The sequence below is a fragment of the Squalius cephalus genome (genome assembly GCF_949319135.1).
Source record: "Squalius cephalus genome assembly, chromosome: 1".
NCBI classification, from domain to species: Eukaryota; Metazoa; Chordata; class Actinopteri; order Cypriniformes; family Leuciscidae; genus Squalius; species Squalius cephalus.
Window position 1 is genome coordinate 34,471,408 of NC_137122.1, and position 23,311 is coordinate 34,494,718.

The 23,311-nt window shown below is 38.3% G+C and overlaps 1 protein-coding gene across 12 annotated transcripts in view; it reads left to right on the forward strand.

Annotated features, from left to right (window-relative positions):
* Positions 1-23,311, forward strand: part of svilc (supervillin c) — a 31,731-nt gene that overhangs the window by 4,578 nt on the left and 3,842 nt on the right. The window contains exons 2-26 of one of the 12 annotated variants that reach the window (XM_079872179.1): positions 2,498-3,021; positions 3,876-4,040; positions 5,423-5,599; positions 6,984-7,018; positions 8,725-8,786; positions 10,721-10,869; positions 11,034-11,262; positions 12,226-12,749; positions 13,694-13,781; positions 14,001-14,048; positions 15,935-16,003; positions 16,274-16,348; positions 16,756-16,964; positions 17,053-17,207; positions 17,394-17,495; positions 18,201-18,337; positions 18,629-18,776; positions 18,890-19,035; positions 19,179-19,354; positions 19,801-19,951; positions 21,013-21,319; positions 21,829-22,035; positions 22,103-22,328; positions 22,424-22,557; positions 22,669-22,824. In XM_079872179.1, coding sequence (XP_079728305.1) covers positions 2,711-3,021; positions 3,876-4,040; positions 5,423-5,599; positions 6,984-7,018; positions 8,725-8,786; positions 10,721-10,869; positions 11,034-11,262; positions 12,226-12,749; positions 13,694-13,781; positions 14,001-14,048; positions 15,935-16,003; positions 16,274-16,348; positions 16,756-16,964; positions 17,053-17,207; positions 17,394-17,495; positions 18,201-18,337; positions 18,629-18,776; positions 18,890-19,035; positions 19,179-19,354; positions 19,801-19,951; positions 21,013-21,319; positions 21,829-22,035; positions 22,103-22,328; positions 22,424-22,557; positions 22,669-22,824 — 4,186 coding nt within the window. In that variant the 5' untranslated portion in view covers positions 2,498-2,710. Of the gene's footprint in view, positions 1-2,486; positions 3,022-3,875; positions 4,041-5,422; positions 5,600-6,784; positions 6,869-6,983; positions 7,019-8,724; positions 8,787-10,720; positions 10,870-11,033; positions 11,263-12,225; positions 12,750-13,693; positions 13,782-14,000; positions 14,049-15,934; positions 16,004-16,273; positions 16,349-16,755; positions 16,965-17,052; positions 17,208-17,393; positions 17,496-18,200; positions 18,338-18,628; positions 18,777-18,889; positions 19,036-19,178; positions 19,355-19,800; positions 19,952-21,012; positions 21,320-21,828; positions 22,036-22,102; positions 22,329-22,423; positions 22,558-22,668; positions 22,825-23,311 lie in introns of those variants that run through there. The other 11 variants (XM_079872184.1, XM_079872185.1, XM_079872186.1 and 8 more) reach the window with 11 other exon arrangements.

The following is a 23,311-nucleotide window of genomic DNA, read 5'->3' on the forward strand; positions in this document are numbered from 1 at the left end:
GTGTCAAACTCAGTTCCTGGAGGGCCACAGCCCTACACAGTTTTGTTCCAACCCTGCTTCAACACACACACACCTGCAGTTTTCAAATAAGCCTGAAGGACTTGATTAGCTGATCAGGTGTGTTTAATTAGGGTTGAAGCTAAACTCTGCAGGGCTGTGGCCCTCCAGGAACTGAGTTTGACACCCCTGCCCTAAACCCTTCACAGAAAACTTTCTGCATTTTTACATAAAAAAAAAAAACCATCACTTAGTATGATTTATAAGCCGTTTTCCTCATTGAGACTAAAAAATGTCCCCACAAGGACAAGGATTTCAGTTATTGCCATCTTTGGGGGGACATTATGGACATACATTTCCATAACGTAGGGTTTACCAGGCCACACACACACACGCGCGCACACACACGCACACACACACTCCTCTTTGATGCAGCACTCTTGGAGGGCTCCCATGGGTAGGCCATCGACCACATGCCAGGTCCATGTTGTGTATGGGTGATAAGATGATGATGTCATTATTTATGTATGAGTAAAGCTGTAATTGTGTTGTTATGGCAACTTGGCGACTGGGTAACCACATCTGTAGAGTCATGAATGATAATTTGGGAAGGCGTGTTCTGACCGGTCTTGTTTGGGTAATTTCATGTATTACAGCAGAGTGTGACTAACAAGATGATGGCTTACAGTCTGTGTCTGTATCAGACCAGATGCATTAGCTCCACTTGTTCTTCAGGTTCTTCATGCTATTGTTCAGAAATGACTGTCTTTACTGTTTCTGTGGGTTCCCAGAGATACGTAAAATGAACAATAATACTAATTATAGTTTTCCCTTAAAATAGGTTCCTCTGACCATCAACATATATTTGACAGATAGTACTGTATCATCAACAATATCCAATAGTACAATATCCAAAGTACATTTTTGTTTGGTGTTATTCTTGCCAAATCAAACTGCAAAAATCCACAAAGATAAATAGTAGTAAAATATTATAATTACTAAATAAAAATATTTTGCAGCACTGTTTTATACACTAAAGATAGTAAGAAATGTTTCTTGAGCCCAGCTCGTCATATCCCACATGGAAAGAACCTATATGAGGATATATGTGCATATATGAAACCTATATACAGTTTATATGCACATATATGCTGCATATATACAGCATATATGCACATATATGATAATATATATGCTGCATATATGCGTATATATGCCACATATAGGCAAAATTTAGGTGCATATATGTGCTTATACAGGCCATATAGGTCTCCTGTATTGCTTCTTTATATCCACATATAAGCCCTATATGTACATACAAGATATGTCTCCTATATAGCTCATGGCAGGATCTGGTCATTTTGTAGCTCATATCTCACTTTGGCAACTGTCATACATGATGCCTAGCTCAGATAGGCACATCTATCAATTTGAAGCTCACGGAGCTGAGAAGATCAAAAAGATATATTTATATATTTTTTCTGTTCAGTTTTTTGTCTTATTTTTGTTCTTGTACTATTTGATTGTTCTTAAGTAAATAAATAATGTAAATTTCTACATTTTGGGCTTTTATTTATGTTGCCTAGCTATGGATTTTAATAATTTTACTAATATATAGGTAAACATAGGTGCATATATACGTGCATATATGCACACATATATACGTGCATATATGTACCTATAATATAGGAAAACGGCCAATTTTATGTCACATATATTAAAAACCTATATCAAAACCTATATTAAAACATATATGTTTATATAGGTTCTTTCCATGTGGGATTAGAATGATTTCTGAAGGATCATGTGACACTGAAGACTGGAGTAATGAAGCTGAAAATTCAGCTTTGACATCACAGGAATAAATTACAGTTTAAAATAGATTAAAACAGAAATACTTCACAATATTACTGTTTTTATTTTGTACAGCCTTGATGAGCACAGGAGACTTATTTTAAATGCATCAAAAGTCTTACCAACAGCAAACTTTTGACTGATGAAAATATCTGATACACTATTATTCAGTTTACTCATTGCAGCAAAACAATCTGGCAAATTTAAGCTGCTCTAATCATTTTTGTGAGTTTGGCAAATGTTATTTACTGTTTCTGACTTGTGTTGTTTACTTAAAATGTGTTGTAGTATGCCAATACTAATAATACACTCAAATACACCTGTGTTGGTGTTGATGGATCAGCTTGTCTGATAAATGGCTTGCCCTAAAAAGACTGCTGAGATGAGCTGCACTTCAGAGGTGTAGAGTGTCAGTGCAAGAGGACTTTCCCAAATTCAAAAGCTCACTAAAGCAGGTCATGGAGTACACTTACACTGATAAATAGGAAAGGTAAATGCTAATTTTGCAGGTTTGCAGAACAGGGTCGAAATAGGTGTCGATTGTTGAATGAAAGTATTTTCTTGTCCTTCCATTTATCCATAGATATCTGACACCTCAGTGTGTCGAGCGGATGATCTGAGAACTCTTTTATTTGCTTTCTGACAGTGCCATGTCCTCGGGGAAGTGATGAGGATGATACACAAACATATTGTTCGAGGAACCTGCTGTAATTTGTTCTTCTGATCAATCAAACATTTCTTCGGTTGGGACTCCACCCTTGTTTTCCAAATTGAGGCATTGAAATCATCTTGATCATACACCAGGAATTATTCTGCCTACTTCAAACATCCAAAAAGTGAAAAAACTGGAGTTGATGATATGGACAAAATGGAAAATGTAGCCCAGGAGTCCAGAGCTGAACGCATAGCTCGCTACAAAGCAGAGAGACGGCGAGAGCTGGCTGAACGTTATGGCAGCCAGGAAGAGGAGCTTCCATCCAAGTGGTCGAGAAGAGACAGGGAAGGACGCGGTGTCCGTGACTCTAACTATGTGGAAAAGTCTGTTTCAGGAGGAATGAACGGAGGGATGGGGAGGAATGGACGAACACCATTAGAGGAACGGCCTGTTCCTGCAAGGATCTCCAATGGATGTAAGGTGAACACCAGTGGAGAGAACACACACCAAAACAGGTGAGCTTTCCTGAGGGTTCCTCTCGAAATGTATCCGAATTACTTTCTTAAAACACATTCCTGGCTTTATTGTGGACATAAATTAGGCATTATGTATTGTGAGAGAGTTACATCCTCTGCAAATATTAACTAGATCACACAGGACTTCCAGCTTTGGATATATTCTAATCCTCACAAGATAAAATTTCTGCTAAAAAATCTATTTGAATTACATATAAAATTTCCATCCATTTGGAATACACTGTTTTGACATAAACAATCTAATAAAGTTAATGTGATGCATATCTGTCAGTCATGCATAAAAGAAACGGGTAAGATTTTCACTCAAAAAATCATGGCATAGTTTATTATTAAATCATCTATTTTAATTGTATTTAATTTCATTTAAATAATCATATTTTCAAAAAGCATTTAGTCAAACTGCTTAGAATCAGCACGAATCTATTCATTGTGAAAATGATTACATTTATTCAGTTAAAAACTAGAGTTAAAATATGGCTAGCTGTGGAACAAGCCATAAGTCACAATGTATGAGATTGAAACAAACTGGATTTATTGATAAATATATACAGCTGGTCATTGTGTACACATTCAGTTTATAGTGAATACTACAGAAATCTTACCCGTTTCATACTTTATGCATCAAACTCTGTAATCCAAATGGATGCAAAAATGATGCAAGTCAATTAAATAAATCTCAAATTTAGACCTATTAATAATTTTTTGCAAGCTACATTTCCATCATTCTCTATATCTACACCATCCCTCCTGTGCATGTCTCTCAGCTGTCCCTGCCTTGCACACTTTATTTCCTCCAGTTGAAGTCCTCTGTCTCTCTCAATCACCCTCTCCAGGGGATGTTTGTTGGGCTCGTCTGGTACAGTGGATGGGGAAAACCCTCCAGACTCCCATGGGCCCTCAACCCCTGACACACGCCAGTTACACACTCATGTATCAGTAGGCCAGCTGAAGAGCGCTCTTCTACAGCAAACCTCGAGCCCTGCTCCGTCTAATAGAGTGTAGGGAGTGTGTCTCAGTGTGTGTGTTCATTTCCTGCTTCATTCTGTTTGTATTGCCACAGGCAAAGACATTTGCAGTTATCTCTAACACCATTATTCTGCATAATAATAATATTTCATGAAAGGTACACTATGTAACTTCTGGCCCTTTAGCGCTTAAAAAACAAAACTACATTTTGCGGTACAACATTGTTTTGGTTGCTAGGGTATAAAGCTCTAAGGCTTTACGCTTTTACAACATTTCAAATCCCTCACTTCTCGCCATATCCAAAAAGCCAAGCCAATGTTGATTCTTGTTTTATTACGAGCTCTGTTGCGTTCTCTTTTTGCCTGCAGACTCTCCTCTGTTCTGTTCGGCGTTTTTTTTAAAACAAGTGATTTAGCTGCTTCATGCCAATCTTTCCCAGTCGTTGTGAACGACAGCCAACCTATGCTACTCCTGCACCATACACACGTCAAAGTAGCCAGAGCAACTTCTCTATATGAGACGGGCCGAATTTCCAGCGAAAACCATCCCGCCCCGTCTAAAATATAAATATACGTTTTGGAAGGAGGATTGATGATGCACTGACCTTATTTAAATTCTGAATACATTTTTTTACATGGTGTACCTTTAAGTATCCACCTATTTCTAATTTGCTGCAAAATACACTTAAATTAGACAGATACACGTTTCAACAGCCTAAGAAAAACTATATATTTTAATGCCATTCAAAAGATTAGGGTCAGGAAGATTTTTTTTTTAAGTGAGAGTAAAGACATTTATACCGTTACAAAATATTTTTGTAAATATTTTTTTTTATAACATTACAAAATATTTTTGTTTTATATTTTTATTTTATCAAAAGTGACAGTAAAGAAATTTATAATGTTACAAAAGATTTATATTTCAAATAAAAGCTGTTCTTTTGAACTTTCTATTCATTAAAGTATCCTGAAAAAATGACTAGCAATTAATAAATGGCATTTATTCACACATCTAGGAGTCACACCATATTTAAAAAAAATATATATGTTAAAGTAGTTTTTAAAAATAAGTTTCTAATGTTTTTAACAGTGTTTTAGCTACTCTTTGTTGGTTGGATATGTGCCCTTGCATTTCATATCAGTTTTAGGGTATCTCTTTATGTAATGAATTGTATTATGTGCACATTTTGTGGTGCTAACATAACGCTAATGTGTACCTGTAGTTTTGGCACCATGGTGACAGTGTGATTGATGCTGTCTAACATCTTACCATCTTCAGTGTGCTGTGAGAAGTAGTAGTGTCCTTTTCTAATCTTTTCCTTTGACTCAATCCTTCTTTCTCTGTTTCTGTTTCCTTCACAAACACACATTCTTCCTCTCCGCCATCTGTTCTGGTCTGTGTACTCAAACATTAGCACCACTGATGGTGGCGTGGTGGCCTTGACTCTTGACCTAGCGGTTCAACCAAGTGCCGAGGGAAGTCGTCGGCGCACCCGTCGTTACATGCCAGGGGATCCTGCAGGGAGTCGCAAAAACAGTGAACGTTTCCGTACTCAACCCATCACAGCTTGTGAGATAAAGGAGAGTTGTGGGTATGGAGACAGCAGTTGCTTACTACCTAGACACACTAACTTAGTTGAGTGTTATGATTGTCATTAACCTTTTTTCATGTGACAAAAACCATTAAAACAAGCACATGCTCTCTCTATATATATACACTTACAAAAGATTTATATTTCAAATAAATGCTGATCTTTTGAACTTTATTTATCAAAGAATCCTGAAAAATATTAGTCACAGTTTCTACAAAAATATTAAGCAGAGCAACTGTTTTTCACATTAATAATAAGAACGATTTTTTGAGGATCAAATCATCATATTAGAATGATTTATGGAGGATCATGTGACACTGAAGACTGGAATAATGGCTTTATCATCACAGGAATATTTACACTAAGTGAAAAGTTATTATTCAGTGTCACATGATCCTCCATAAATCATTCTAATAAGATGATTTGATGAATGATGATTTAAAAAATATACATATTTATTTATAATAAACGCTACTCCAAGTCGATTTGCAATGAGAAAAGGGAAAATAATGAGTTTGGTAAAAAGCGGATTGGAACTTGGTTCGATCGCGTCAAAGGCTAACGGCACACGTCTTACTCTCCATGCAGGATTTCTTTTGTTATTTTGTCTAGCTCAATCAGATTACGGTGGGCGGAGTCAGTGTAAATAGCCTCTGCCGTCATTGCAGGCTACTTGAACTTGGTGTAAATAGACACTAGGCATATTAAAATCGAAAACAGATTCAACTGTAATAATATTTCACAATATTACAGTTTTTACTGTATTTTGAGATCAAGAGCTCATTATATATTGACATATCTTAAGTAACATTTCAGCACTTTTTTTTATTTTACTATTAATTATGTTAAAAACTAGGTTTAAACGTTATTGGATAAGGAAAATAAACCCTGCATAGCAAGCAACAAATAAATGTTTAAGAAAGTGTTGTGTGTGTTGATATTTAGTCATTTAAGAGTAAAATCCTTTCACTATCATAAATACCTGGAAGATATTAACAGATGCCAGATATCATACTCAGCACAGTCCTTTCCTTTGAGTCAGGAAATGAGTTCAGCATGTATCCCTTGAGCTTGATAGGATCATCAAACAGGGTGTGTGTAAGAGCTCATAGTTTTAATAGTTAGCATTATGTCATGCATATAACCTGCACAGATGTGTCTGAGTGAGTGTGTGTGTGTGTGTGTGTGTCACAATGCCCATATTGCAGGAGAGGCTTCTTAAAGCAGATCTAGTGTGAAGTCATCTTAATACTTTTTTCTGTATACCATGTATGTGTATCTCTTACTTTGCATGAGAAAGACTGAGTGAGCAGTTGAATGTGAGTTTGATTTTGCGGTCCTTCCTTTTACTTTGAGACTTCTCATAAAGTTCTTCATTTCACAGAACGATGGACGATGAAAATCAAGACACCTCGCAAAGTAAGTGCTTAAACTACAATTTTACATTGTAAAAAATGTTAATCAACTAAAAGCCAACATTAAGTCTTTTGCTGCTTTTTAATTTCAGTTCAAATAAAGTGGTGGCAAAGTAAAAACCTGCAAGTGAGAAACTCTGGAAACTCATTAAATCGAGTAGACATTATTGTGACAAGCTAAATTGATGAAAACAGAGAGGATGTTATAATATTGAAGCATTTTTATGAAGAGTTTCAGATTTTTATGAAATTCAGGATTCATACACTATACCGTTCAAAAGTTTGGGGTCAGAAAGATTTTCAGCATCATTACTCCAGTCTTCAGTGTCACATGATCCTTCAGAAATCATAATAATATGTTGATTTGCTGCTCAAGAGTTTATAATTACAACATTTATTTGAAATAAAAGTATTTTGTAACAATGTAAAAGTCTTTACTGTCACTATCGATCAATTTAATGCATCCTTGCTAAATAGAAGAACAAAAAAACAAAACAAAAAACAATCTTACTGACCCCAAGCCTTTGAACGGTAGTGTGTGTGTGTGTGTGTGTATATAGAGGCGTATATGGAGGAGTTTTTTTTTGTAAATGGTTGTTTAACTGTAGTCTGAGCAGTCTTTTCAAATTTTGCAACTCTACCGCTACATAGTACCATTGCAATGCAATACACATAGTAAACCAAAACATAAACACACTCTTATACACTTTTACTCATGCATATATTCAGAGTAAGTGGATACTGTCATAAACAGTTATAATGACCTCTGTTTTATTACTGGTGAGTGGATAAATCTTACAAGGCTGTATTAGAGAAAGCTTAAAGTGTTATAAATATAAGCCATGCTTTTTAGGACAGTAATTTAGTGACACTCACATAATAATCTAATTCCTTAAAAACACATTTAGTGTAAAACTTAACATGGGGAAAGGAGGAATGATGTGTGTATTAGGTTTAGGGTTAGGGGATAGAATATACAGTTTGTACAGAATAAAAATCATGTCTATGGAAAGTCCCCATGGAAACACGTGTGTGTGTGTGTGTGTGTGTGTGTGTGTGTGTGTGTGTGTGTGTGTGTGTGTGTGTGTGTGTGTGTGTGTGTGTGTGTGTGTGTGTGTGTGTGTGTGTGTGTGTGTTTGAGATCAGCAATAAATCTGCCAGTCAAGAGAAGTGTACGCACAGGTGAAGAACACATCTGCCAAACTGTGTGTGCATTTGGCCAAACACAGAGCAATGAGTTTATGAGCGCGTGAGAGAACATGTATGATATGTTTGTTAGTCATTTAGTGATCTCACACAGATATTTCACCATCATGATCTCAGGTGAATCAAATGCGTATAGGTTTAGATAGCTATAGTTTGTGGACAAATGAATTAGTCCCAGAACTAAGCTAAATCTGACAACCTTTTTTAGGGATGACCTTAATTGCAAAAAATCGTTCTGAAAAAGCTAAATGTCTTTTAGCGGTAGCGTGTGAATTACAGTTACGTAACCTTTCTACTATATAAAACAGTATGTTATGTCCTCAATTAGATATGCATGTGTGTGTGTGAATCAGCAGGATCCGTTCAGATTGCGCCACAAGTAATGCAGTCTGTTATGATGTGTCAGTTTCGATTAGCTTGGCATTTCTGTTGCTCTAAAATGCATGTGTGTGACTTGGAGATACTTTTCCCCTTGTAATGTTGTGCTTGCTGTTTTTCTTGCAGTGGATGTAAAGACAGATGACAGAGCTAAGATGAGTGTAGCTGCCAAGATGTCTCTGTTTAAAGTAGGTGAAACAAGAGCCCACCGTATCTCTTTAGCAACTGCTGCTGCCTGAATAGAAAAAGGTCATTGCCATGGATGGAAAACACACACACACACACATACACACACACACACACACACACACACACACACACACACACACACACACACACACACACACACACACACACACACACACACACACACACACACACACACACACACACACACACACACACACACACACACACACACACACACCTTGTATATATTTACCCTTTTGGGGACTTCCCAATTTACTGTTCTTAATAAAAGCTTATTATAATTACTTTAGACTACACTTACCTTTACCATAAAATACACCTTTTAATGTATTAGTATTAGCACTTTTATGACCAGGCATTTCTCATGTATCAGAAATGACACACATAGAACTCATTCTCACATACAAAAATGTTTTTAATCTTCTTAAATGTGTTGAGGACAAAGTATATTTATACATTTTAAAAAGCAATGTGATACTGAAAATGAATGTTGAATGCACTGTCATTTATTTTAAGTAATCTCTCTCTTTCTCTTTCTGCACCAGTATGTTTTTTCCTCTCTGTTCTTATGCTTTGTGTTTGGGTCGTAGGTGGTAATAGGACACCTGGAGTGTTTGGTTACCGTATGACCCACTGGGTTTCATTTGTTACTGTGACTTCCTTACCGAGACTATCAGAGCAGGATCTATTTAATTCATCCTGCAACTGACCCATTTCACCAGAGACAGAGATATTAAAAAATTGCATTGCAATTGCATTTTCTTGGTGAAACAGAAAATACAGGGATTGTTCTCCTAACAATGACAATTGTGCCATTAACTCACTCACATATTGATGTGACAAATGATATTAATTTCTTACATGGAACACACAAGTAATGCTTTTTATGAACAATGAAAGTGAATTGTGACTAAATATGGGGTGACACGTCTTCACACAGCGTACAGTATTATCATATTCAAAGTATATGGCAACATGAATGATGTTGCAAATATGCAATGACTTCTAACGTAAATGAGTTTATGAGTTTACTTTTTGGTCAGTTTTTGAGTTTGATGGCCCCTAGTCACCATTCACTTTCATTGTCTGGAAAAGAGCAGCGTGAACATTCTTTTAAACATCTCCTGTTGTGAGTCATGGAAGAGAGAAAATCAAACAGATTTGGTGAAGCATGAAGTATTTGTGTAAATAAAAATGAATTTAATGTAATTACGTTTCTCTGCGCAGTTAAAAATTATGTTTTGAATCGACACATTTCAATTTTTCAAATTACAATGCCGTTCAAAAATCTGGAGTGAGGAAGATGCATTTTTTTTTAAAGAAGTCTCTTATGTTCACCAATGCTGCACATTTTCGATCAAAAATACAATAAAAACAGTAATACTGTGAAATATATATATATATATATTTTAAATTTAAAATAACTGTTTTCTAAATTCATTTATTTTAAAATGTAATTTATTCCAGTGATGGCGAAGCTGAATTTTCAGCATCATTACTCCAGTCTCCAGTGTCACATGATCCTTCAGAAATCACTCTAATATGATGATTTGCTGCTTAAGAAACATTTCTTATTATTATCAATGTTGAAAAAAATTGTGCTGCTTAATATTTTTGTGGAAAACATTTTTGTGATACATTTTTCAGGATTATTTAGAAAAATGAAAGTTCTTTTTTTAAATATAAATAATTTGTAACATTTAAAATGTCTTATTGTCACTGTTAATCAATTTAATGCTTTGTTCCTTAATAAAATCATTCATTTCTTTAAAAAAAATCTTACTTATCAAAAAAGTAAAAGTGACTTTTTTGGTCAACTGTATCTCTTGGTGAATTATTAACATTTGTCGCTCTCTCTTTCTTTTAATTCCACCATTTAAATATGTTTATTACATTGTTGTTTTTCTATCAGGAATTGGAGAAGACAGCTTCACCCGAGGCGTCCTTGTTCCTCAAACCTCGCTCCAGTAATAGTTTCCATGAGCGCAGAGCTCGCCGTAACAACGATCCTCGAGCACTCACTCAGCCAATCACCTTTGAGGAAACAGTGATGGCAGCGAGGTGGGCAGGACTTCATTATACAACATGCTCATTTCTTGAACCTTAATATGTCTTTAAATCTCTATCTACGCTTACAGAAGCAGTGCCACTGCCAATTTAAGAAGTACTTCTGAGATTAAAAACAAATGAATGACCTAATTCACTGTCTATTGTTCCTCCTTCAGTCCTCATTTGGGTGAGGCAGGTGAGCCTGAGGCAGAGGTGGAGGATGATGCTGGCACTAAACTGTCTATGAGTGAGAAACTGGCTCTCTTCAACAAACTGTCTCAGCCCATATTGGGTGCTGTGGGGAGTCCCGTGAGAGACGGCAGCCCACTAGAGGCCTCTGAGAGACGCAGACAGAAGGGTGCGCGCTACCGCACACAGCCCATCACTGTGGATGAGGTCAATTTGGTAAATATATTTGGCGTGCATGAACATATAGCTCTGCTTGTCTGTGATCACTTGGCATGGTCTATTTGCCACTTGTCCAGTTGTTTTAATCAGTGTGTGTCAGCTTCAGATCTGGTGACCATGATAAAACATTCCGATGAATTTCCATGCTGGCTTATGCTGGTTAGTACTAGTCATCAAATAAGTCAAAACTAGTCAAAAATAAAAGTTACATTTTTTTTCTTTTCTTGTTTGAAGGTTAAATGTATCAATGTTTAGTACGTTTTATGATTAAAACAAGGTGAAAGAATACATTTTCTAAAATTAATCATATTATCTTAACAAATAATGGAATCACAGCCAAAAAAAAAAAAAAAAAATTTTTTTTTTATATATATACTGTGTATATATATATATATATACGGTATATATATATATATATATATATATATATATATATATATATATATATATATATATATATATATATATATATATATATATAAATAATTAAAATAAAAACAATAAAAAAGGAAAAACACAAAAAATATTTTATTTTTATTTTATGTTCATGAGTTTCATTCATTTTCAGATAATTGGAACTTCCGATAATTGGTTTGTTTTTCAGCATTTTGGACTTTTTTACCCTATTGTCAGTTTGCTTAAAACAGTTTATTTAAGCAATAAACGATACATTTCATCCACAATGTATTTTCTAAACAATAAATCTTATTACCTTAATCATTTTGCTCTGTTAAATAATTTTTGTGTGAAGGATGTTCAGATATTTTCTACTAGAAAATAAAGTAGAAATATTGGATATTGGGAAGAATATTTCATTGAACACAGAAGTCATGCTTAAGCAACCTGCTGATGACACCAGCATCCAAAACACAACACAAGCCATTTTTCTTTTGACTTTAACTTCTAGAGTACCTTCTCTGTCTTTTCCAGAGATGTTTATAAGCCTTTCTTCCACTTTAGCTTCAGAGAGAGCCTGTTCAGCTTCCTCGTCTTCATCTGACGCCTCACCTCTCTGACCGACAGCAAGCGGAGTCCATCAACCTGAAGCCCAGTGAAGTGTGTCTCTCTGGGCCGAGCTCTTCACAGGAGAGGCGTTCCTCCTCCGAACTCCCCTCATCACCCCATCCGAAGCTTACAGCAGGCAGCAACTCCCAGAATGCAGTGCAGATTAAAGGCATCTTGAAAAAGAGCTCTTCCGAGGGAGTGGTGTGGAGGAGTGGAACCAGAGACAGGGATGACCTGAATGGACACGGCCTGGAGAAGAATGGGGGAGAGAGGAGGGAGAGGGAGGTGAAAGAGGAGAGACATATGTCAGCTGCGGGTCCATCTCCAACCCGTCTCTCCGGCGCTCCCTGGAGGCAGAGGGGAAGGAAGGAAGAACACGGCAGAACACGGAGATCTGCGCCGAAGCCTGAGGAATGTCCATCTCTGTCAGAAGACCTCCAGACCACAGAACAGAGCAGAGACTCAGACATCACTGACAGGTTCTCTCGCTTTCAATCTCTTGCTCTTTGTGTTTGTTATCAGATATAGAGTACCATTCATTTTGGGTCAGTAAGAGTGTTTTTTTTTTTTTAAGGAATTATTACTATTTGCTTTTATTTGGCAAGGATACATTAAATTTGTGAAAAGTGATAGTTAAGGCATTCAGTTTTTCAAAGATTATTGGATCAAAAGGTCGAAAATTGGTTCATTGCTGGCTTGAAACTTTGCAAATCCAATACCGGTATGGTGGCCAGAGTTGGGTTGTTACTTTAAAAAAGTAATTAATCACTAAACTACTAATTACATCTTCAACAGTGTGATTAGATTGCTCTACTAATTACTCTCTCTATAAAGTATTACTTATTACTAATTACTTTCTAAATCCCACATCAACCTCGACCAGTTGAACAACACAAGGATAGACATGAAACTGCTCTTTTAATTCTTTCATATAAATACAATAAAATTGCATTTTTACAAAATTATTCTTGAGCTGACCAAAGTTTTTAAAGGGAGAAGTTCACAAAAGTGCTCCTGTACCAAAGCTGTATACTCATGCCATTGTGGTAATAATACACATAGAGTCTCATGTTAATACCCCAAAGCATTGCTAAGATACTGCCTAATTTCCTGATTTGTGTACTCACCATAAAAATAGCCGATGTGCTGATTTTAAACAACATAGTATGAGGATTATGTACCTCAAATTAGATGACAATCTGATGAAATCTATCCACCTTATTTTTAACATAAGTGCAGGCACGGCCATTTGTTACACACAAGGCTGTTTTTATTTCTTACAAAAACAGTCTGTTATGCTGTCTGATATTGCAAACTATGGTATTTGTTATTATATTATTTTAATTTATGGTATGATATGGTATGTTTTAGACCAAATTCATCACTGTTTGGCTCCTATTAAATGAGAAAGTCTTTTTCACAGGCTGACAGACTCAAGAGTAACTAAAGAAGAAGAGGAGGAGCAAAGTGCTAAGGCAAGGTGCAATATCAGTGTAAACAGTGGGCCACAGGTGTGTGTATGAGATGCTAATTTAAGTGTGTTTTTACAGACACCTGAAATATCAAAGCATATTTAATTAGGTGATATTGACTAGGAGGTTTATTTGTATTTCTGTGTGTAAATAAATACATCAGCATGTGTGTTTGAGGTCAAATGTATGCTAGCATGCAGTATGTGAGTCACAACTCAACATCTTTGTTCTCCCTGATTTCCACACTGCCCCCTGTAGGATGAGACTGTCAGTACAGCTGAATCTACTCCCCAAACTCAATGCTGGGTAAGATTGCTATGTGAGTTTATACAGAATGTGTTTCAGTTACTTTAACTGACTTAATGATCACACATTGTTGCTTATTACTTTATGTGTTAAAAAGTGAGATTTTGAAAAAGTTTGTCATTGTCTCTCTGTGTTCATTCTATTTAACTGAGCATATATTGTGTTGTATGAGATTTTTTTAGTCAATCACCCTCTCATCTCCTCCTCTCTCCTCTTCTCTCTCTCTCATCTCCTCTCCTCTCTCTCCTCTACTCCTCTCTCCTCTCATCCTCTCTCCTCTTCTCTCTCTCTCATCTCCTCTCCTCTCTCTCCTCTACTCCTCTCTCCTCTCATCTCCTCCTCTCCTCTCCTCTCCTCTCATCCTCACTCCTCTACTCTCCTCTCATCTCCTCCTCTCTCCTCTCCTCCTCCTCTCCTCTTCTCCTCTCCTCCTCTCTCCTCTTCTCTCTCTCTCATCTCCTCTCCTCTCTCTCCTCTACTCCTCTCTCCTCTCATCTCCTCCTCTCCTCTCCTCTCCTCTCATCCTCACTCCTCTACTCTCCTCTCATCTCCTCCTCTCTCCTCTCCTCCTCCTCTCCTCTTCTCCTCTCCTCCTCTCTCTCATCTCCTCTCATCCTCACTCCTCTCCTCCTCCTCTCCTCCTCTCTCTCATCTCCTCTCATCCTCACTCCTTTCCTCTCCTCCTCTCTCCTCTCCTCCTCCTCTCCTCTTCTCCTCTCCTCTCCTCCTCTCCTCCTCTCTCTCATCTCCTCTCATCCTCTCTCCTCCTCTCTCCTCTCTCTCTCCTCTACTCTCCTCTCCTCCTCTCTCCTCTCCTCTCTCCTCTCCTCCTCTCTCATCTCCTCTCCTCCTCTCTCCCCTCATTTCCTCTCTCCTCTTCCTCTCTCCTCTCCTCTCTCATCTCCTCTCCTCTCTCTCTCCTCTACTCTCCTCTCCTCTCCTCTCTCTCTCCTCTACTCTCCTCTCATCTCCTCTCCTCCTCTCTCCCCTCATTTCCTCTCCCCTCCTCCTCTCTCCTCTCCTCCTCTCTCCTCTCCTCCTCTCTCCCCTCATTTCCTCTCCCCTCTTCCTCTCTCATCTCCTCTCCTCCTGTCTCCCCTCATTTCCTCTCTCCTCTTCCTCTCTCCTCTCCTCTCTCATCTCCTCCTCTCTCCCCTCATTTCCTCTCCCCTCCTCCTCTCTCCTCTCCTCCTCTCTCATCTCCTCTCCTCCTCTCTCCTCTCCCCTCTTCCTCTCTCCCCTCCTTTCCTCTCCTCTCCTCATCTCTCCCCTCCTTCTCTCCTCCTTTCTCATCTCCTCCTCCCTCCTCTCCTCCTGTCCTCTTCTCCTCTCTCTCCTCCTCTCTCTCCTCCTCTCATCTCTCATCTTCTCTCCTCCTCTCCTCTCATCTTCCCTCCTCTTCTCTCTCCTCCTTTCCTCTCCTCCTCTCCTCTCATCTTCCCTCCTCCTCTCTCTCCTCCTTTCCTCTCCTCCTCTTCTCCCCTCATCCTCTCCTCTCTCCTCTCCTCTCCTCCTCTCTCCTCTCCTGTCTCTCCTCCTCTTCTCTCCTCTCCTCTATCTCCTCCTCTCCTCCTCTCTCCTTTCCTCTCCTCTTCTCTCCTCCTCTCCTCTCTCTCCTCCTCTCCTCCTCTCTCCTCTCCTCTTCTCTCTTCCTCTCTCCTTTTCTCTTCTCTCCTCTCCTCTCCTCTCCTCTCCTCTCCTCTCCTCTCCTCTCCTCTCCTCCTCTCCTCCTCTCCTCTCCTCCTCTCCTCCTCTCCTCTTCTCCTCTCTCTCCTCCTCTCCTCCTCTCTCCTCTCCTATTCTATCTTCCTCTCTCCTTTCCTCTCCTATTCTCTCCTCCTCTCCTCTCCTCTCCTCTCCTCTCCTCTCCTCTCCTCTCCTCTCAGGAGCCTGTGTTTTCCTCTGTATACTCACGTTCAAGCACCACACCTCAATATGTGATGTTGTTCAATGAGGTGAGAATTTTATTAATGTGTCAATGTGATGAATGTGTCTATAAACTGTTATTGCTCTACGCATGTGCTTTTCAATAAAACATTTGTTTTCCTGTATAGTGTGTCCTGAATGTGTTAATTTGGCTGCCTTGTCCTTTTAAGATCCATTTTGTTTTGTCCACAGAAAATGTTTGAGTGACTTTACTGTCAATGATGGCATGTCAATTATTTGATTTGACTTCGACCAGCAGACCTAAAAATTGATCATCCTCTTTCTCTCGCCCTCTCTAGAGGAGTCTTTCTTATGAAGCTCAAGAGGTTTCCACATCCACTCAAAGCCAACCACAGGTGACGGAGAGAGACAAGGTAGTTTTAAGATATTCATACACTACTGTTAAAATTTTTTTTTTTTTTTTTTGCAAGGACACATTAAATTGATCAAAAGTGAAAGTAAAGACTGTTCTAAAATTGTTACAAAAGATTTTTATTTCAAATAAATTCTGTTCATTTGAACTTTCTATTCATCAAAGAATCCTGAAAAAAAATAGTATCACAGTTTCCACAAAAATATTAAGCAGTACAACTGTTTTCAACATTGATAATAATAAGAAATGTTTCTTGAGCAACGAATCAGCATATTACAAAGATTTATGAAGGATCGTGTGACACTGAAGACTGGAGTAAAGATGCTGAAAATTCAGCTTTGCCGTCACATTAAAATTTGATATTAGATATTAGAATATCAACTAATTCATTTCTTTCTGTTATTTCAGGAAATCTGTGAGGAGGAAGACTCTTCCAAACTCATCTTTACAGAGACACAAACCATTTGCACCAATAAAGTCCAAGAGAGTCAGATGTTTGGTACTGAGATGGTTAAAGAGGTCATGACCTCTGACCCCGGCTCACTGCCAGCGTGTCCTACCACTGGAGGAGACGCAGAGCCAGACCTCAGCACTCTCTGTCAGACCAACACGCCAATGTAAAGCCAGCGTCTGTGTGTACATGTATATCTGAGGGATTTCTCAATGTGATTAGATACAGGTTTAATGCTCTATGTGTGTGTTTAGTTTGAGCTCAGCTGTAGCTGAACACAGGCGCTCAGTACGGCCGTCCCGCAGGACTCAGGGTTCGAGGAATCCATTACGTGCTCTTGCTGCTCGAGACGATATCCAGCAGGATTTCATGCAGCCTGAGGAAAACAGCGAAATGGAGAATAATACAGGTTAATATATATATTTAACCATTTTATCTTCCTGGTCTTTTACTTGTCAGCCAGTGTTTTCATTTTTTAGAGTCAGATGATTAAAATATTTTATCATGATTAATCAAATGTCTTGAACATATTTAGCAGCATCATACTTTTTTCAATCACACTTTTTTTATTTTTATATCTTTATTTTCCCTAAAGCTATGAAAAATTCTAACTGCACCCCAGCTGATGTCACTTCCTCTGGAAAAGTGAGCAGACCCATAGTGCCATACAACAAACTCATGCTCATCCAGGTTAAAGGTATGATAATGTTTCTAATATTCATCTGAAGTTCTTCAGAATATTATATATTTACACTAGAGTCGATTTTTATGAAATAAGTATTTCATGTTCGCCAAGACTGCATTTGTTTAATCAAAAATACAGTAAAAACAGCAATACTGTGAAATATTATTACAATACTGTTTTCTATTTGAGTAATTTATTCCTGTGATGTCAAAGCTGAATTTTCAGCATAATTCCTCCAGTCAGTGTCACATGATCCGTCAGAAATCGCTCTAATATGATGATTTGCTGCTTAAGAAACATTTCTTAATGTTTTCATGTTGAAAACAGTTGTGCTGCTTAATATTTTTAAGGAAAACATGATATGTTTTCCTTAAAAATATTAAGCAGCACAACTGTTTTCAGGATTCTTTGATTAATAGAAAGTTCAAAAGAACAGTATTTATTTGAAATAGAAATCTTGTGCAACATTATACATTTCTTTACTGTCACTTTTGTTAAAATTAAGGCATCCTTGCTAAATAAAAATATTTTTAAAAAATCATACCCTGAACTTTTTCAAGTGGTAGTATACATTGTAAAATTCTACATTGTTTGTAATAGTCATGGAAGTACACTTGATTTTTCAAGTTTCCATGCTTGGAAGTTCCATAATATCCTGAGAGTTTCATGCGAGAGCAATGCAGGTAATGTTTTCTGTGCGTGTGTGTGTTTATCCAGGATGGAGGCAGGTGCAGGTGCGGTTGGTGGAGCCTGTGTCACACTCTCTTAACAGTGGCGACTGCTTTCTGCTGGTCACACCCTCAAACTGCTTCCTCTGGACCGGCAAACTCTCCAACACCATCGAGAGAGAAAAGGTACCATCAGTTCACACAGGAACAGAGTGATTACTGTTAAAGCCAGTGCAAGTATTGTCGCATCCTCAACAGTATATTTCGGGTGTAGAATAAAATTTGAAATACTTGGGAATATTGTTATTTATTAATACATTTTATTTTATTTATATATTTTAATTAAATATGAATTTATTATTATTCAGCTCAGATGAGACTAAAATATTACATTTAATTAAAATGCATTTCTAAAAAAAAAATTGGTGTCAGTTTTTTGTATTTATTTCCTGGATGTTGGCTAATGGTGTGTTCTAGGCGTCTGAAATGGCCTCGTTGATTGTGACCCAGAGGGATATGGGTTGTCAAGCAACGGGCGTCGTTCACCTGGATGAAGGTGTAAATACAGACAGCCTGCAGGCAGCAGAGTTCTGGAACCTTCTCGGGGGACAGACCCAGTATAAAGGCAAGAGCCGTACTGTACACCCCACAGGAAATATCCCATCAAAAACAACACTTTTATTTCCCAAAACTGTTCAAATGACATTTGTATGTTTATGGGGGCGTATCACTTTGCAGGTCCAGACAGTACAGATGATGATGAGCACTATGAGAGAGCCATATCAGAGTCAAACTGTATTTATAGGCTGCAGGGGGACAGACTCAGCCCCCATGAGCAGGCCTGGGCTGCCGTACCACACCTCACTCTACTGAACTCCTCTCAGGTCCTGATCTCAAGCCATATACTATTAAAGAATACATGGCATGCACTTTATAATGCACTTTATAACTGCTTGTGATTACACATGACAAAACTGCTATTTAAGGTGGTTGGTTACATTTATTGACAGTGCTTTTTCCGTTTCAGACTCTTCTGTTTGACTTCGGCAGCGAGCTCTATTTGTGGCATGGGAAAGACGTCGGCCCCAGTGAGAGGAAACTGGCCCTTCAGCTGGCTCAGCAGGTTTGGGACGGAGCGTATGACTACAGCAACTGCAGGATCAACCCTCTGGATCCCTCTGGTGGCAGTGCCCACATTCCCAAGTAGGTTCACTGTAATGGGAGATTCTTCGTATATCCAGCTACAGTGTGGTCCAAAAGTCCATTAGTGAAAATGCTTCTGTTTTGCATTCCTTTTAATGAGTAAGAATTATATTATCAGTATAACAACTTGAATTAACGTTAATATGAATATCAGAACGTCTCAGTATTTGCTCTGTCTCCTTTGTTTTAATGACTGCAGCACTTAAGCTGCATGAACAACGTAAGTTTGTATGACTGTATAAATGATGTAAAACGTATATAACAAGTTAGATTAATGCCATTAATGTAAAATATATACTATATATATATATATATATATATATTTTTTTTTTTTTTTTTTTTTTGTTCCACTGAAGGAATAAAGATAACTAATTGAATTTTAGGATGCAAGCAGAAAGAGCTTATTGCTTGTATTCACCAACAAATGTACTTATTTGTGTGTTCAGGCAGGGAACTGGACGGCCAGACTGGGCTCTTTTTGGCCGTGTTTTTGACCAAAATGAGACGGTACTGTTCAAAGAGAAGTTTGCTAACTCATTTGAGCAGACAAAAGTGAACAAAAATCACGGCGAACCTTTCATACAAGAGGAGAAGCAGGTGAGGAGGCTTACATACATGTTATAATAACAAAAATATCTCAGGTTTCTCTTTTATACCTATGACTAGGGCTGCACAATATATCTAAATAATCAAAATATTGCAAATGGACATATTGCTAAATGCTAAACTAAAAGATTTTAATACTTCAAAAAGTTACGGAAAGTCAAAATTTTAGGTTGACGCAGATAGTAGAGAGTAGACTGGACACATGACTGTCACATGCATAATGTTAAAAAGAGTTAAGCCGCAGAGGCGTACTCGCACGCACATCGCGTGCGATCCTGAAATCAGTTATCTTCCGTAGCTAACTGTATATGGCCAAATACACACAAAATTATGTCAAAATGCCATCTTGGTGAGTATTCACGTAATCAGTCAGTTATGTCTTAAGTTAACGTAAACAGTTGAGGAATAAAACGCATGTGTAACAGTATATTGGATCCGTGCCTTAGCTCTTAAAGTGACAGCAGCCTAATAAACCTGCTGCCGTCTGTGTATTTATTATTAATCAAACAACAAAAGACAAAGAGAAAATCACTCACTGCTCTTGACTGAATAACTTTTATAGCTTTAATAAGAATCAGTGTTAATTTCATTCATACAGTGAAGACTAAGCAGTTTTATTTTTACATTTGTTTATTCAATTTCTGTTTTGTACATTATCATGTCGCATATTCCATTATTTAACGAGCTATCGCATATCACACTTTTCTTCAATATCGTGCAGCCCTACCTATGACTTCCATCATCCTTAGGGGCCATTCACACAGAACACGTTTTTGCTTTGAAAAACGCGAGCACCGCATTCTTAGAACGCCGTGTCATGCACGAGACGCTGCAAAGACTCGAGCGCAAACACGTCCGTCTAGCATGTGTTTACATAGAAAAACAATGGACAAGTGGCGCAGTGGAATGGAAAAAAACACTCTGTGCGAACCGGCCCTGAAACAGTTTCAGATTTTTTATATTATTACAGCCCTCTAGTAATCAGGTTTCACTTTTAAATCATTTTATGTTCTCTCTTTCTAGCTCTATAATCTTTTCCGTCTTTTCTACAGACCCCCTCACTCATATCATCTCCTCAGCCAGTGTCAGCTGAGCAGTGGTCATGTGATGCCAGAGCTCTCTTCGGTGGAGTCTGTCTCTCAGCGGTGTCACAAATCGTTCTGGATGGTGTGGATGTACGAAGGGGACGAGACATGGTCACTCTGAGTGATGGTCGGCAGGTGGAGTTACGCACACTTGCGGTGAAATCGTGGCTTATTTCAGAGAGTGAGGAGTGTGAGGTTGCCCCAGAGAGCTTGGGACAGTTTAGTGAGGGCTGCACATACGCTACACGCTGGACTTACAGCCTCACAGCGTTAGGTGAGTTAATGCACGCATATATATTTGATTTAAGTCGGCATGAGATGAAAATTCACTCTGTTTCCTATGTGCATGTTATAGATTTTGCATATGTTGCATATGTTTCATTTTGTGTTTTGATCTCGTAACGCTCAACCGAAATGTCATAACTGGACCATCCGGTGAAAACGACTTCTCTCTAGTGACATATGCAGGACTTATCCAAACATTTAGTCTGCTAAATGCCTTTATCAATTTAATGCATCCTTGCTGAATAAATGTATTAATTTCTTTCATTTCTACTGTATTACTGTATTACTAATTGATACAATATTACTGGTTTTGCTTTATTTTGAATCAGAATAAGGCGGCCTTGATGAACATAAGAGACTTCTTTTAAAAACATTAAAAAATCTTACCAATCTTAAATTTTTTAACGGTAGTGTATATTATTTATACGTATTAAAATGAACATGAGTATGTTTGAGAATTTAAATACTTTGTATATTTATTCTCCTATTATTTAACAGGGGATCAGATGGCAAGAGGTCAGGAACGATCTGCTCTTTTCATCTGGAAGGGACGGCACTCCAATGCCAGTGGGCGGGACTTGTCACCAGCGCTGACCAATCAGTGTAGTTCTCAGGTGTTTGTAACAGAAGGGGAGGAGCCGCCCTGTTTTCTGCAGCTGTTCCAGGGAGGAATGGTCATTTATAGACAACACAGCAGAGACACAGGTCTGGTCATTGAAAAATCGAATCCTCTTCTCTACTATGGATCCACTTATTACATCTGACAATATAGGTTTGGTATGTGTTTCAGGAGGCTGGCATCTGTTCTGTGTGAGGGGTGATGTGTCTGTAGAGGGCAGTCTGTTAGAGGTCCCATGCTCCTGCTCCAGTCTGAGGTCTCGTGGCTCATTGGTCTTGCTGAACAGCCAGCAGGAGGCGATCTACCTGTGGCATGGCTGCAAAGCCCACAGCAAAGCACGTCAGGTGGCCAAGCAGACCGTCCAACGCCTCACACAGATGTGAGCCACACCTTTAACAATATATAAAAAGTATCAATCCATGAAACCGGATGAATGATTGTGATCGATTTCATGTGATTGATTGTAATGGTTAGGTGTCCACCTGAGCTGAGTATGAGAACTGCCAGCTTTACGAATGTCCAGGAAGTGGAGGAGGGGAAAGAGCCTGCAGAATTCTGGAATGCTATTGGACCACAGGACAAGAAGTCATATGACTGCATGCTACAAGGTGTGATGTTTAGCAAACTATGATAAACCATGTGTGAACTTTCTGTGTCATGCAATGAATGTTTGCAACCGTTTTTTACAAGAGATGCTCTATGCTTTGTATTCCTTTCAGATCCTGGTAAATTTAACTTTACCCCCCGCCTTTTTCACCTGAGTGCCCAATCAGGAACTTTTGAAGGGGCGGAGCTCATTAGCCCCTCCCACGTTAGTGGAGTAATTACGGCAATGCCTTTCCTCCAGGATAAGTTATATTCTGTGCCACATCCAGGTGAGAGTAAGCAAGTTCACATTCACAGAAACACAAGTGCACATAAAGGCTTTTCACACTATACTTAACCACAGGATAACTTTCAACGCTGAAGCAATGTTTCGTACTTATGAAAGTGTTGACTTACTGAAATATTGATCAGATGGACAAGCATTTATTAAAGTGCCCCATTATGCTTTTTCGGATATCAACTTTCATGTAGTGTGTAATATTGCTGTTTGTGATTGTAAAGGGTCTGTAAAGTTTCAAAAATCAAAGTGCACAATAAATGGAGTTATTGTCTTCCAAAAGAAAGTCAATTCCAGCCTTACTTCCTGCTCAAATATACGTAGGTTTGTAACAAATTTGCATATGGATTTCATTGGCTGCCCGTGAACAACTATGACTTTGACCCGCCCTCAAACACTGTTGTTGTAGCTGAGGCCTTGAAGAGTTTGGTTCGTGCTGTCGACATGTCGAGAAGACGCTGTTTAATGCGCCGCAAAAG